The following is a 16,720-nucleotide window of genomic DNA, read 5'->3' on the forward strand; positions in this document are numbered from 1 at the left end:
ATTGCTCAGATTCAAAATGGACATCATTTTCCATCTCTTCCAACAGGACTGAAGCCACAGGCTGCTGTCAGGCTAGATTGTCACTGTTCCCACAGTGACTGCCAGTGGCAGCAAGGCTATTCATAGTAAAGAAGATACCATCTCCCATTGTTTTTGGTGAAAGTGAAGTCAAACAGCCTTCAAGGAAGATTGCCATATTCTAGTCTATGTGGTTAGGAAAATTGTGAGGGGGACAAGTTATTAGCTGGGGGCAGGTAAGAGACTAAGATGATGTACAGAATAGGGAGATGTGAGAATGTGGGGTAAACTTGGAGGACTAAAGACTGGTAGAATGTGGAGGGAGAATGCTAGTGGGGAAAAAGACTAGAAGAGAGGTGGGATAATACAAGAAGATGTATAGAATGGCTGTCTTTCCCCTTGACAACAAGAGTTAGAGGGTAAGTAGAATCCCCATCTCAGCAGGAGGCTCATCTGTTCATATGATTTTGGGATTAAATTTTGAAACTGAAATAATCATGCACAAAATGGAAGGGTGTTGCTTAACCACTAAGGGTATGTCTACACTATGAAATTAGGTCGATTTAATAGAAGTCGATTTTTTTAGAAATCGATTTGACACAATCGATTGTGTATGTCTCCACCAAGCACATTAAGTTGGTGGTGTGCGTCCACAGTACTGAGGCTAGCGTCGACTTTCGGAGCGTTGCACTGTGGTAGCTATCCCACAGTTCCCACAGTCTCCGCCGCCCATTGGAATTCTGGGTTGAGCTCCCAATGTCTGAAGGGGCAAAAACATTGTCGTGGGTGGTTCTGGGTACATGTCGTCAGGCCCCCCTCCCGTCTTCCGTGAAAGCAACGGCAAAAAATTGTTTCTCGCCTTTTTTCCTGGGTTACCCGTGCAGACGACGTACCACAGCAAGCATAGAGCCCGCTCAGCTCACTGTCACTGTATGTCTCATGGGCGCTGCTGGCAGACGTGGTACTGCAGTGCTACACAGCAGCATCCCCTTGCCTTGCCGACGGCAGATGGTACAATAGGACTGCTAGCCGTCGTCATCCCGTGCGTGCTCCTGGCTGACCTCAGTTAGATTGGTTGGGGGCGCCTGGGCAGACATGGGTGCTCTTGGCCGGCCTCGGTGAGGTCGGTTGGGGATGCCTGGACAAAAATGGAAATGACTCCAGGTCATTCTCTTCTTTAAGTTTCGTCTAATGGAGATTCAGTCCTGCCTGAAATATCATGCCAGCTGGAGGCTTCTGCCTCAAGCTGTTCTCCCAGTCGGCAGCACTGCGTGGTTGTACCTACCCCAGCCTACAATTGCTTTTTTAATTGACATTCTCATTTCTGAGCTTTTAGGGTGCACTCAGGTCACATGCTGAATCTTTTCTTTGCAACCACGAATGCTAGAAGCATTTTCTAATGGAAAGCTGTGATTCCCACAATTACTTGTCTTCAGCAGCTGGGACTTTAAATGAAATCTCAAATATTATGAGACTCCTGATACAATCAGGATGGTTGATAACAAGACTGTCTACAGGTGGGGGGGGGGATGAGTGAGTGGGGATAGCTACAGCTCCCATTTTTTTTTTTTTTTAAATAATGGGCTTTTGGGAAATGTCAGGTGGTGACATTGGGAGGCAGAAGTGACGCCATTTCCATATTGGGCTGGGATTTCTGCATCTGGGAGGGAGGGTTAGCTGGAGCCCACCCTCCTGGAGTGGGGTGTGTGCATATGGAGGTGACTGGGGGAGAGGGGAGCTGAAGGGTGAAGAAAGATTTGGCTGTGTGTTTCGATGAGGCACGTAAACCCTCCCTCGTTTACTTTGTCCCCTCACACTCACCCAGGCCCTGCCTGGAGCGCTGGGTAAGGAAGACAGGCTGAGACTCTGTTGCCACCAACACCGCCTCAGGTGCTCTCAGGGAGCAGGAGAAGAGCCTCTAACGGTTACTCCCGCCCGCACGCGCTCCCACTCCCGGGCCGCCTAGGCATCCAACCCAAACAAGCCGGCGCTGAAGAGAATCAGCCAATCAGAAACCGCAGAAAGTAGCTGACTGACAGGCGAGCCTACCCAATGGGAGGCATCTTAAAAGAAGGGCAGGACCATCGTTGAGGAGGGTGAACGGCACCGCCCGCTGGGAGGATCGCGGGGGCGCGGCTAAACCGCACGGGGGCGTGGTTTGGATGGACGGGGGCGTGGCCTTTGCGTGGCGATGGGCGTGGCCTAGTGGACCCTATTTAAACCTGCTGCTCCCAGCCTCAGCCGCTGAGTCGGCGCGGAGCCGTTGCAGGTGTGGCGGTCTCGGCGGAGGCGGCTTTGGATAGCGGTTGTGCGCGCGGGTTCCTCATCCCGTGGCTGTCCCCTTCCTCCGCAGCAGGGGCGGGCTTCTGCGGTTCGGCGGGTGGGGGAGGCGGGGTCCCCCCCTTGTAGGGCGGGCGTGTGGGGCTGTGGTACCCCTTGGATGCGCTCCCGGAGCCCCGGGCAGGAGGGGGCCGGAGGGAAGCGTCGCCTCGCCGCTGCCTAAGAGGATTTACTACGTCTCGGACTCCGCCTGGCGCCGGTGCCGCCGCCGCCGCCCCCTGCCGTGTGTGCAGGTCCCCCCGGCGCGCGGGAAGCGGAGATGGACGAGAAGTACCTGCCCGAGCTGATGGCGGAGAAGGACTCGCTGGACCCGTCCTTCACCCATGCGCTGCGGCTGGTGAACCAAGGTGGGCGACCCCGGGGCGGGGGTGCTGGAGGGGGGACCCCCGAGGCGTGGGAAGGGCTGGCCCTTAGTTGGGGAGCGGGGCTCGCTGGGTCCGTGAGGCGCGGGCTGAGTTCCGGCGGGGCTGCCTGGTCCTGCTCCTCTCGGCGGCTGGCAGCCAGGTGCGGAGCCTGGTCTCTCCGGCTCCTTGCACGGGCTGCCTGCCAGGGGCACCGGCTACTGCTCCGCGGCTGCCAGGTGAAAGTTACTCCGGGGGGCAAGCCCCGCTCGCTCTCTGGGCTTTGGCGGCTGGGTCGCTGTCGCCCGGCGAGACACGGTCCCCAGCGGGCGTGGCGTGCAGCGGAGCGGGGGTGGCTGGTGCCTTGGCACATCGCACCCCGGGGGACGCGGTGGGAAGAGACGCACCTGCCGGGGATGTAAAATCTCCGTCCAGACGCTGTCCGGGCGGGCGGGGGGTGACTTCAGCTCGGGAGCCTCTTGTGATCGCTCTCAATCGGATGTGTCTGGTACTAGGGGTGGGGAGGAAACCGGGTCGCGTCTCTCTGTGGTGTGCTTGGGACCTGAAGCGTTGTCCCGGTCTGTTGACACTTGTGGGTTTGATGTTGTCGCTTTCAATTGATCTTAATACTGATGGACATGTCTGCTAGGAGAAGGAAGCCTGACGACTTTGTGTAAAGTAACAAAAAAGAGAAAATTGGCCCCAGAGAACAATGCATATTGTAATTCCTCGCTTTGCATCTTGGCAGAGACTGATGCAGTGAAGTTCCCTTAAATACCCAAATTATGTAAAGAGTAGGCTTTTTAGAAGGAAAATATAACCCTTTTAGTGAGCAGATAGTATAGAATTGTCAAACACACCCACTTAGCTTTTATTTGAACTAAAATTAATCACCACATTTTCCTGTTTTACTTCTGTTGGATTAATGATGAGCAGATGAAGATGGTCATTTAAATTAATTACTGCAGTTTCTATTCTTGATCCATTTAGAATACATTGTTCGTGTGTGCTGTGTGGTTTTTTTTTTTTTTTTTCTTTTTTTATATTCCTGATTGGGCTTGCTCTTGTGTCTAATGAACTATGTTTTCCATTGTTACCTATTGTGCAGGCTGCTGTGTGAGAATTTGAATTATACAGTGTGATCAGTGGAGTTAAGGAGGACTGGAGTTACAAAGTCAAAGAATAATAAAACAAAGTGTAATCTTCATTATTCAGCAAAATGACATCCATTTAACTAGCAGAATGAGAAGAATTGTTTAAGTTTGTATGCATAAGACATGTAGTCATGATTCCAGATTTTTCATATTGCCACTGCTATGTGAAGTGTTGCTTTGGGATTATTGGGCATACATGTCTGTTAGTTTAGACTACAAACAGTCCATGGTTAGGTTATGTATTCATGTCTAGTAAGAATAGATTCAGCTGCATGTGCATCATTTATCTCAAAATAGCCTTGGCTATTCCACACAAATTGTTCTCCTGTTGAGAATGTTTGTTAATCTCTAGGAGCTGTCCAGTATGCCAGCAAAACTAAATATTATGTTCATATTTATTTTCTTCAAGAAGTGGTCTTCAAACTAAGTTTTTCCCACAGGAAGTCATGTATACCGTTGCAAGTAACTTCAGAAATTGAAAATGGCTCTTAAAGTCAATTTTATGCAAAATTTTAATTGCATAAAATTCTGCTTTAGGCAATCAGTGGTGATTGAAAAAAGTGATTTCTAAGCATCAAATAAAGTCAATTAGCAACAGTAAATTGAAAAATAATCTGTTTAAAATGGTCACTAGTATTTTCAGAAATATCTATTGCCTAAATATTAAAGAAGAAAGTATAGTGTAAATTATGCAGTGTGTGTTCAGCTATAATTCTGGGGAAATGTCTGAATGGTGAACTGCTTTATGATGGGTAGATGACTTTAAAACATTCATAAAATATGTGGAGGTAATATGGTACAAAATTCACGCATTGTGGTAGTCCAGATTTATTACTAAATCAATTCACTAGTTAACTTTTAAAAATGAAAATAGAGTATGCACCTTAATCTCATTGCTGAAATTATTGGAAGGCTATACTGGTATTTGCTTCATTACATTCATTGATATATATCCAAGTTACAAATGTTAAAGATTGGCATAGCTTGTCTTGCAGTGTGCTAGGAAATATTTTCTCCTTTTAAATTTAAGGACTAACAAAGTGTTGACTAATGCACATAATCTCAATTGCAAAATGCAAATGCCATGATATTTTCAGCTTGATACGCTAAAATAATGGAAAATTTGCCCCCAAAAAACAATCTTATTTGAAGGAAGTTTTTTCTTTGTAAAATGTTTCCTGTGAATTTAAGGTAAAATCATTTGAGAAGGAAAATCTTAATGTAAATCAAGTTTTCTGATACTGTGACTAAGTATCGTGGTTAAATATGTGCTTAAATTTTATTTTATCAACTGATAGAAGTTGATGATAAAACTTACAACTATATACTATCCTCCAACATCATGACAGTTATTCACTTTTCAGTTAGACTTCTGAGCAAAGATTGAGAATAGAGTATCTTCCAGATTTTATAAGTCTGTATGTGTATATAACTGATCCTTTTTCTGAAGTTATAAGGATCTTTAACTAACATACTTAACTGTGGGTCTGAAGTTTGATGACAAAGTAAATTAACTAGAATTAATACCTAGGGCTTGCCCCTTGGTATGTTTTTATTTATTACCAGGGTCACATCTATTTCTAATCATTTTTGCTGGTACATTAGTTTTAGTATCTATATATACCCGGTGCTCTTTTAGCTCATACCACTAAAACATGGATGGTGTTCTCAGTAGGACGTTTGTTAGTATTGTATCTTATATTTATGTAGATTTTTGTTGTTTGGCTTCAGATTTAATTTCTGTGCTGTTAAAGTCACAAAGACTTAGAGATGTTCTATCCATTTATCTTTTGAAATGTAAACTCCTAAAATAAAAGCATAACTACCAATTTACTGCTCCAATTTAAAATCTGGTTTATGTAACCTTAACCATTTAAAATTATCTGAGTTGATGGCCAGCCTCACAGACAGTTGTATAATCTAGTGTTTTGAAGCTGCTGCTGACTAAAACAAATGTAATATGTAGGGTATCTGCTTGTCTTAAAGTAATATAAAAAAAATCCTATTATTACAGTGACTTCAGAAGTTAATAGCTCTTTAACCTATTTTTCTCAATTATAGCAGGCTATGATCTTGGTAAAATGGAAGGTTTTCTTTTGTCTACCTGAACTTATAATTTTGGTGGTTTGTACTACTTATGTTGAGAAGCTGAGTTAACTTCCCTTTCTTGCAATTGTTCAGGAATCATAAAATCTAAACAGGTCATTTTTGCTTATTTGAAAGTAATAGTTTAATTCTTACCCATTCAGTAACACTGATATTTTTTTATTTTTTTTCCCCAATGGTGCAATAATCAAAATTGGGATTTGGGTTGCAAAAATGAACTATACAATAACGTAACTAGTTTAACTATTGTAAAACATTTGTAATTTTAAGTTTTGCCAAATCAACATCAAAGATTGTGTTGTCTTATGAATATGCTCCACTGTGTGGAAAGGCAAACCTATTTTGATGGATAAAGCCAATTTACCTAAAACTTTTGGGATCACTTCTTGAGACTTACTGAGCAGCATCAGTCAATCAATATTGGAAAAATCACCAAACAAAGCTCAGAAGGGCTGAAATAAGTGCTATTTTTTCAGTGCACAATAATATGAGCACAATAATATTCACAAATGTCTTGCCATGTTGAAATTGAGTATCAAGAGGCAATTGAGAAGCTTCCCTATGCCTGTACTTTCAATATCTGCCAATTATAGTCTCTACATGGTAATACACAATAGTATACTGAGATTTTTCTAGTGGCAGATGAAGAATCATAAACCATACAGAAACTATGTATGATTTCTTGGTCTCAAGATTTAGTTACAGAACTCTGTAAACTACAGAGCATAATGAACATTGGGATTGGGGGTGGGGGGAGTACTAAACTTTGTTTCTCTGTAGTATTTCAGAATTAATGTTTGCTTGGCAAAAAGCATTTGCTGGCATTGAGCATACTGATGGAATTGAAATGAGCACCTACGTATTTGTTGCCTACCTACCTACTCATTAACTTCATTGCTTGCTACTTTCAATTGCTATAAAGCAGTAATCTTCTCAGATTGTTTCCCCCAAAATGTGAGGCCTCCAATGGCTTTAACAGAATTTTCACAAATATAAATGGGAAAAAAAGGTTATTGTCAAAGTGCTGTGTTAAACTAGTATTGGAGCAATCCACTACTGCTTAAATTTGGTAGAACAGTAGGGGTCCTTCTCCAGGAGGTAATGAGAATATATTGTCGCAGTTCTGCTCTGAATCAGATCTTTATTTACTTGAGCAAAACATATTAAGCCTGTTTACTGTAATACAATTAGCTTTCTTTCTATAAACATAGTTAAGTTTGTGACAAGAGTCAGACACATAGGTGAGGTTTTCATATACTTAATAAATTGACAGTTCTGAAAGGATTAATATGTAGCTGTTAAGTGTCAGGAATAAAACATTCTGGCTAGTTCTAACCTACATATAGTAGCTCTTATTCTCAAGGAAGGCCTCTGGTGCCTTTCCCATGGAGGTTAGATCACGTGGGGAGAAGCAAGGTGGTGGGAATCTCTTACCCCCAAGTAAGAGCATGCAACTCAGTTATGCATTTTTTCCATGTTTGTAGCATTTGGGAACTGCTATTTTGATAGAGAAATGAAATACATTTTTGGATTTAGAAGCTGAAATTTTCAAGAAAAGTTTCCTAGAAATTGTTTTTTACAATCGCCATAATCAAAGGCATTAGATATAGCTTTCATCTTTAACCTTACCATGGCAATAGCTTATCACGCAGAGGGAAGTGTTGTTTAAAATCTCTGTAGCATAAGTGACTTGGCAGTCATTGTACTAAAACTTTGCGTGTAGAACAACTTTAATATGCAATGGTTACATCTGCTCCTTACCACATATGGAAACAGATTGAGTTGAAGACGGCAGCAGTAAGTTGCTACTCGTTAAAATAAAATAAAATCTCTCTATAGCAAAGCAATGCACTTAAATCTTCACACCTTCATAGCAATTATTTTCTGAAGTGAGGGTGAACTTTCATAGGCTTCGTAGTTGAATTTATCACCAGGTTTTTGGAATTAATTTTACATCTACTACTAGAAATACTTTCTTAAAGCTGTACAACTTGAATCTAGTGCTTTTTAGATTAGGTTGCCTAACTTGTTTTCTACCTCTAGACATGTCACTGTCAAAAGTTCAACTACTTTCTTGATGTACAATTCAGTGCCCTTTATCAAGCGGGGTGTTGTGTTTGCAAGGCTGACTGTCTTTCAGATTATACATAATATATATTTGTGAATGTAAATGCTAGAGGGGCTGACATAATACCTATTGAACTATTTGGTAGTTCAGTAACTAGGGCTTGTCTAAACTACAAAATTAAGTTAACTTTATCTAATTTGACCTCTAGCCCCCAAATTAATGAAGTCGATTGTGCGTGGCCACGCCATGCTCATTGTCTCGATGGAGCAATGAGAAGCAGCACCTGCATCCATGCACAAAGCAGTGCATCGTGGGTTGCTATCCCAAAGTGCAATTTGCCACAGTGTGTTTTGGGAAGTTTGTGTAATGCCTCATGAGACCAAAATATTGTTGCAGAGGAGAATGGGAACATTGTCAGCATCCCATGATGCACCGTGCTCCCTCCCTCATATCAACAACAAACAACTCAGTGGTTTTCATGCCTTAAAACCACTGTGCGTACGCCATAACCCCAGAAGCATGGAGCCTGCTCAGTTGTGCACTCTTACTGTGAGCATCTCAAACACCTCGCGTCTTCTCCTGCAGTATTTCCAGAGTCGAAGTCTGGCCTGCTATGTGAAACATAGCAATGTCCTGCAAGCAGTGCTGCTGTAAGCCATTTGAAAAAAACAATTCCCAGTTGCTGCTGGCAGTCCCAGAGCAGCTGCACTCTGAGCATGGTTTCTGGTCCCATGAAACAAGCACAGACTGCTGGTGGGACTGCATCTTTTGCAGGTATGGGATGACAAGCAGTGGCTGCAGAACTTTCAAATGCCCTGCAGTTCAACAACACAAAAATGAGCTGTTCTGACAGCGGAGAAACAAGAGGTGGTTGCTATTTGGAAGCTTGCAACACCAGACAGTTACTGGTCAGTGCGGAATCAATTTGGAGTACGTAAATCAATCATGGGAGCTGCTGTGCTCCAAGTGTGTGCAGGGCCATTAGTCAACTTCTGCTACGAAAGGTAGTGAGTCTGGGAAACGTGAAGGACATAGTGGATGGCTTTGCCATGATGGGGTTCCCTAATTGCAGTGGGGTGATAGATGGCACACATCCCCATCTTGGTATCAGACCACCTTGCCAAAGAGTACATAAACCAAAAGGGATACTTTTCAATGGTGTTGCAAGCACTGGTGGATCACAGTAGGTATTTCACCATCATCAATATAGGATGGTCGGGAAAGGCTCATGACGCATCTTTAGGAACTTGGGTCTGTTCAAAAAGCTGCAATCTGGGACTTTCTTTCCAGACCACAGAATTAACATTGGTGACATTGAAATGCTTATAGTTAGCCTGGGTGACCCAGCCTACCCCTTGCTCCCATGGCTCATAAAGCCATACACTGGCTGTCTGGACAGCAGTAAGGAACAATTCAACAATAGGCTCAGCAAGTGCAGAATGGTGGTTGAATGTGCCTTTGGTCGTTTGAAAGGACACTAGAGAAGTTTACTAACAAGGTTGGACCTTAGTGAGGAGAACATCTCCATGGTTATAGCTGCCTGCTGTGTGCTCCATAATATCTGTGGGAGCGGGGGGGGAAAAAAGGCGGAAAATTTTCTGCAGCGGTGGGCAGTTGAGACCAATTGCATGGCAGCCATTTTTGAGCAGCCAGACACCAGGGCAATAAGAGCACAGCAAGGGCTGCTGTGTATCTGAGGCTTTGAAAAGCTGTTTCAGTAATGAGTCAGAGTAATGGGAGCTGCTTGTCTGCATTATGCTTTCCCAAACCTTCACCTGGCTTGTACCTGTAAAGCCAACCCCCGACCCAAGCCCACTGATTCTACTCCATAAAGAACATTTATTTCTCAAATCCATTTACTTTATTTAACAAACATAAGTAAGGAGGGAGAAGAGAGAAGCTAACCATGGGGAAAAGGGGTTGTAAAGTTGAAAGGGCAGAAACATTTTCAGCTGTGTAACATACCACCACATTCCAGACCATCAAAGGTCTGAATGGGCGCTGCCTTTTCCTTGTACCCTTCTCCCCTCTCCCCTCAACCCCCACGTTAAGTGAAAGGGATTATGGACATTTTGCCCATGCCTCATGGAATGCTTGGGGGAGGGTGATTCTGCACCAGGCAATGCTGGCTGTCCATCAGGGTGTGCAGAGGGACTCTACCCTCCTGCTTCTGTTCCTGCAGTTCAACCAGATGCCTCAATGTGTCTGCTTCATTCCTCATAATACAAAGCATCTTATCCTGTGCCACACATGCTTGCTCATTGGGTGCTTTCCTGCTCTCCATGTCTAGCTTCTCAGACAATGAAATCCTCCATGCTCTCAGCTCTGTCAGCAGCCCCAGAGGCATTCATTATCTCAGTGAACCTGTCCTCCCATGTTTTCTCCTTCTGAAAGCAGACTTTCGGTGATTAGGTGTTGATGACCTGCCAAAGGACACATTTCCAGTTGTCGGGGGGAGGAAGGTAGGTGTGGGGGAGACATAAAGGAGCCATTGTATATGAATAAAATGTTTCCATAGCAAGGCCATTTTTCATAAAAAAACCAATAAAATCCATTGTTACATTAGGTGCAAACCATAACATAATCAGAATCCATAACCGTTCACTGTGCCGTTTTGCTGTTCCAGCCGTGGGGCATATGGGGGGCCCCCCCAGGTCACTGCACTTTTAATGAAGTTTTATGGCAGGCTCAAGTCAGGAGCGCAGGTAGCTAGTTGAACAATGGTTCTTTCCCATAGAACCATGGGAAGCTGTTTACGAATGGGGCAGGGGCAAACATTTTCACTTCCAAATTGTGGAATCTCTCATGTGGGGCCCCAGTCCCCTATCAGCCACTTTAAATTATTTGCTGATCCATGCCAAGCACAGTAAAGGCACATTAGTGGCTGTGTGGTTTGGCAATCCAGAAGGTGGGGGGGTGGGTGGAATGGATCTACATGCCTTTATTTTCTGTGTAATAGCACTTTTAATTATGACCTCCACTGTTTTCCCCAGGCTACCCTATGTGATATCAGTCTCCTGAGGGTAACAGAGGCAGAAAGGAAGGAGATGCTGCAAGCATCTGGGTATAAACCCGCTCCCTATGCTGTGTACCACAATGTCAGCAGAATTAATTCAGGAGTGGTGTGGGGAAAGTGTCCTACCATGGTGGAAGAGATGAGACTGCCCTGCCCAGAAAGCTTCTGCAAAGGATTGCAGAATACCTCCATGAAAGTTTCCTAGAGAGAGCCTGGGAATCCTCCATGGATCTCAGTCCACATAAGCAGTCATTTTATGCATAGCTGGAGCAGCCTCTTGTAAGCAGAGAACCACAGCACCTCACTTTTTCTTCACTGTAAACATGCAATACCATCAAATGTGTGCACCTGCTAAAGTTTAACCGGACTTTTGAGTATACAATTACAATGAGAGGCATCTTCCCCAGCATCACAGTCCTGCGACCCACAGAGCTCTGGGGTTAAATATTTTCTGGCTCTCGGGGAGAATGGATCCACCACTCACCTGTCTCCCATTCTTCTCCTCCTACACCACCACTATATCATTCTCTGGTATCCCTCACACCTGTGAGGTATCCACATTGCTTGTGGGGGTGCTTGTAGGGTCACCCTCACCCCCAAGAATCACATGCAGCTTGTTGTAGAACCAGCGTGTGTGGGGTTTAGCACCAGAACAACTGTTCACCTCCCTTACCTTCTGGTACGCCTGGTGAAGTTTTTATTTCAATACGGCACTGCTGTGTGTCCCTCATGTAGCCCTTTTTTCCCCCAGTCCACAAGTGATCTTTGCATAGATGTCAGCATTTCTTCTGCTGGATCCGAGCTGTGCCTGCACGGACTCTTCTCTCCACACAGTGAGTTCCACCACCTCCTGTGCAGACCAGGCTGGAGCACGTTTGGGGCATGTAGTCTCCATGATCAGATGTGCTTAAACTGGCACGCTCCCAATGCTGATCAAACAGGAAATGGGAAATCAAAATTTCCCGGGGCTCTAGCAGGGGAGGGGCTGCTTCCTGTGTACCTGGCTGCAGTGCAGCAGAGTTGAGTGATCTCCAGAGGTCACAGATGAGAATTGTGGGACACCACCTGAAGGCCAATTAAGTCAAAATACACAATGCTGTGTCTGCACTACCTCAGTCAGCCCATGAAAATTGAACTAAGTGCTACGCCTCACAGAGGTGGATTACAGAAGTCGACATGAGAGGTGACTTAGGTCAACGTAAAGGACCCGGAAGTGTAAACAAATACATTAACAGGTCAACTTAAGGCGACTTCCTTCAACCTAACTCTGTAGTGTAGGCTAGGCTGTAAACACAGAATGCTGAAAAAGGTCAAAGAAATAAACCTCATTTATTACAGCTTCAAATACCCAATTCTTTAATAGCACAATAAAATTAAATCAGTACTACTTACTAATTTGTGGAGGAAATGAATTGAATAAAAGCCAATAGCTAGCTTTATCCCTGAAGTATTTCAGGGACAAAATTTAGTTGACAAGATCTTTAGTTGAGTTTTATTTCATTGCTACTCTAAGGAATTTGTACATAAGAACCAGCAGGCCTGTTCTGTGATCAGTACCAGCTGCCCATTCAATAAAATGGATCAAAATATAGTTAATATATAAAAAAGGCTTCTCTCCTGAGGAAAGGTCTATTGCTGCTTTATATCTGGCCATGTCTATGGAAATAGAGAGTGGAACTGCAAACTAACAACATATGTAACTAGCTCTTGTAAATGCCTGTTGAAATATGTTAAGATCAAAGTAAAGAAATTAATACAAATAAAACCTGTTAATCACATTTCATTTGTAGCTGCTCATTACAAAAGGCATATGGGAACCTTACCCCCTCAAAAGAAACAAACTCAACCCATACCACCCACTAAGGCTATGTACTGTATTTAGGTTAACTGCTTGGAATAGAAGGGCTATATAAATCTAAAAGCATTAGAGATGCAAACAAACCAAAAAAAAAAAATTGCGTCTTTCTGTAATAAGCTGGGATTTGTATTTCTATGTATGTTGAAGGGAAGAGGTCCACAGATGCAAGTTCTTGACACAAAACCCTGTCTCTCATCCTACACAAAGTTGTTGAATTAGTTTGCAGTTCCACTCTCCATTTCCATTGACATAGCCAGATGTCCTTAGCAGCAATAGACCTTTCCTCAGGAGAGAAGCCGTTTTTTATATATTATCTTTGGGAGTGATTTTGTTTGTGGTGACTGGGAGTGTGACCAGGTGGAGGGAAAATGATGATCTCTCCTTAAACTGTCATTCTGGGGCCACCATTTTATTACTGCATAACCTCTAATCTTTCTTCTGCTATCACAGCATCTATTTCTTTTGATTGAGGAGGAGGGACAGCACTGACTTGTACAAGTGTTTCTTCTGAGTGGCTATCAAATTGCTTTGTAAGAGTAGATATTTTTTACCTAAAAATGTAGATAAGGAAAATTCCTCAGAGATGAGGACAGTACATTAATAAAATGTACCAAACCATTCATGGGCTGTATGCTTCATCTAATCAGTTGAAAATAACTGATCCATAATGAGAGGCTTGCTTAAGCCAATGAGTCACTCTGAGCCCTGGCCTACACTACAGGGTTAGGTCAATTTTCATAATGAATGCGTCTACACAAGCAACCCTGTTCGGTCTCCCTAAAGGGCTCTTAAAATCAACTTCTGTACTCCTCCCCAGTGAGGGGAGTAGTGCTAAAATCTACCTTGCTTGGTTGAATTTGGGGTAGTGCGGACCCAAATTGATGTTGTTGGCCTCTGGGAGCTATCCAGGAGTGCTCCAATGTCACCGCTTTGGACAGCACTTTGAACTCCGATGCACTAGCCAGGTACACAGGAAAAGCCTTGAACTTTTGAATTTCATTTCTTGTTTGGTCAGCGTGGCGAGTTCAGCAGCACTGGTGACCATACAGTCGTCTTTCTCCCCTTCACCCCCGAATCACAAACGAGCTCCAGCATGGACCAAACGGGAGACCCTGGATCTGATTTCTGTATGGGGAGAAGAATCTGTGCAGGCAAAACTCTGATCAAAAAGAAGAAATGCTAATATATATGCCAAAATCACACAGGGCATGATGGACAGAGGCTACAACAGGGACACACAGCAGTGCTGCGTGAAAGTTAGGGAGCTCAGGCAAGCCTACCAAAAGACAAAGGAGGCAAACAGTCACTCGGTCAGAACCCCATACATGCTGCTTCTATGATCAGCTGCATGGCATTCTAGGAGGGGGACCCTACCACTACTCCACTACTGTCCGTGGACACCTGCAAGAGGGGCGTATCATGCAACAGGGAGGATGATTTTGTGGAGGAGGATGATTGATGAGAATGCACAGTAGGCAAGCGGTTAATCTGTTCTCCCTGGTAGCCAGGATCTTTTCATCACTCTGAAGCCAATACCCTCCCAAGGCAGGATCGCCGACCCTGACGGCGGAGAAGGCACCTCTGGTGAGTGCACGTTAGTAACTACACTATAGGGTTTAAAAGCAATAGTGTTTTAATGTTTGATTTGCCATGAAGACTTGGAATGCATTCGCAGTCAGTAAAGCTACTGGAAAAGTCTGCTAACATGTCTGGGGATGGAGTGGGAATCCTCCAGGGAAATGTTCATGAAGCTCTCCTGGAGGTACTCTGAGACCCTTTGCAGAAGGTTTCTGGGGAGGGCTGCCTTATTTAGTCCTCCACAGTAGGACACTTTACCACGCCAAGCCAGTAGCAAGTATTCTGGAATCATTGCAGCACAAAGCATGGCAGCGAATGGTCCTGGGTTTTGGTTGCATTCAAGCAGCATTGGTCTATATCTTTCTGTATGTTAGTCTCAGGAGAGTGATATCCTTCATGGTCACCTGGTTGAAATAGGAGAATTTTTGTAAGGGAACAGTAAAAGGACCCCATTCATGTTGGGCTGTTTGCACTTGGCTAAAAGGGATCATTCCTGAGAATAGCCATGTGGCAGGGGGAGGGGTGAAGGGATCATCCCAAATAGCCATGCAAAGGGGTAGAGGGAGGTGTTGCACCTCCACCCGAAAACCGCAGACCTTCCTTTTAAATGGCAAATGAATTGGCATTGCTTCCTATAGGAAAGGAGTGTGCTGCAGTTTGAAAACCTTCCCACATGTTATGAAAGCGTTAGAAGCCAAACCTGTGTACCCTTTGGCTTACCATGTCTGCCTGGAAACCGAATTCTGTTGCCCAGTCGTGTGTGATGTGTCACCATACCAGCAGGAGCTCAATATAAAAGGCAAAATATGACCTTGTACCTAAAGGACATGTGCTGTCTGCTGTGAATTGATTGATTCACTGTGAAAGTCTCCCTTTTGTTATCAGAAACATATCCTCTTTAAAATGTGCTCTCCCTTTTTATCCCCCCGCAGGTGCTAATGTTTCTATGCTCTCCTATCATCTCCATCCCTGAGGTTATCGCAGATTAGAAGACGAAAAAAACACACTTGCAATGACATGTTTTCTGAACTCATGCAGGCCTCCTGCAGTGATAGGGCACAGCTGACTGCATGGAGGCATTCCATGGCAGAGTCCAGGAAAGCATTAAGTGAGCATGATGAGAAGAGGCAGGATGCAATGCTGAGGCTAATGGGGGAGCAAACAGACATGCTCAGGCATCTGGTGGAGCTGCAGGAAAGCCAACGAGAGCAGGGACCGCTGCTGCATCCACTGTACAACCGCATGCCCTCCTCCCCAAGTTCCATATCCTTCTCACCCAGATGCCCAAGAACAGGGGGTGGAGGGTGGGAGGAGGCTCTAGGCACCCAGCCACTCCAGAGGATGGCACAAGCAACAGAAGGCTGTCATTCAAACAGTTTTGATTTGTAGTGTGGCTAGAATAAGCAATGTGGCCTTGTCGTTCCCTCCTGGGCTACCTTGTCAGTTATCTCACTTTATTTAAAATTAATAAAGAGAATGCATGGTTTCAAAACAATAGTGACTTTATTTCCTTTGCCAGCTGTGATCAAAGGTGGTTGGCTTCCAAGGTATTAAAATCAGCAAAGGGGGTGGGTTTGTATCAAGGAGAAAACACAATTGTCATACCATAGCCTGGCCAGTTATGAAGCTGTTTTTCAAAGCCTCTCTGATATGCAGCGTGCCTTCCTGTGCTCTTCTAATCACCCTGGTGTCTGGCTATTCAAAATTGGCAGCCAGGCGATTTGCCTCAACCTCCGACCCCTCCATAAACATCTCCCCCTTACTCTCTGATATTACGTAGCACACAGCAAGCAGTAATAACAATGGGAATATTGGTTGCGCTGAGGACTAACCTAGTCAGCAAACAGCCCCAGTGAGCTTTTAAACATCCAAAGACACATTCTACCACCATTCTGCACTTGCTTAGCCTATAGTTGAACTGCTCCTTACTATTGTGGAGGCTGCCTGTGTATGGCTTCATGAGCCAGGGAGCAAGGGTTAGGCTGGGTCTCCAAGGATAACTATTGGCATTTCAACATCCCCAAAAGTAATTTTCTGGTCTGGTAAGTCCCTTCTTGCAGCTCAAACAGCCCAAAGTTCCTAAAGATGTGAGCATTATGCCCTTTCCCAGCCATCTCATGATGTTGGTGAAACATCCCTTGTGATCCACCAGTGTTTGCAGCACTATTGAGAAGTACCTCTTGCAGTTTATGTACTGGTTGGCAAATGATCCGGTGCCAAGATAGGGTTATGCATTCCGGC

General features: G+C 44.4%; 1 protein-coding gene across 2 annotated transcripts in view; it reads left to right on the forward strand.

The window, feature by feature from the left end:
• Positions 1 to 2,276: 2,276 nt before the first annotated feature.
• The window catches only part of KHDRBS3 (KH RNA binding domain containing, signal transduction associated 3), a 215,705-nt gene continuing 201,261 nt past the window's right edge, over positions 2,277 to 16,720 (forward strand). For both annotated transcript variants that reach the window (XR_004644826.1, XM_034763662.1), the window contains exon 1: positions 2,277 to 2,705. Coding sequence is in view for 1 of the 2 variants with exons in the window: in XM_034763662.1 (XP_034619553.1) it covers positions 2,618 to 2,705 (88 nt within the window). In the remaining variant the exon portion in view is untranslated. The remainder of the gene's footprint in view (positions 2,706 to 16,720) is intronic.

This window comes from Trachemys scripta, chromosome 2 (genome assembly GCF_013100865.1).
Source record: "Trachemys scripta elegans isolate TJP31775 chromosome 2, CAS_Tse_1.0, whole genome shotgun sequence".
Taxonomy (NCBI): domain Eukaryota; kingdom Metazoa; phylum Chordata; order Testudines; family Emydidae; genus Trachemys; species Trachemys scripta.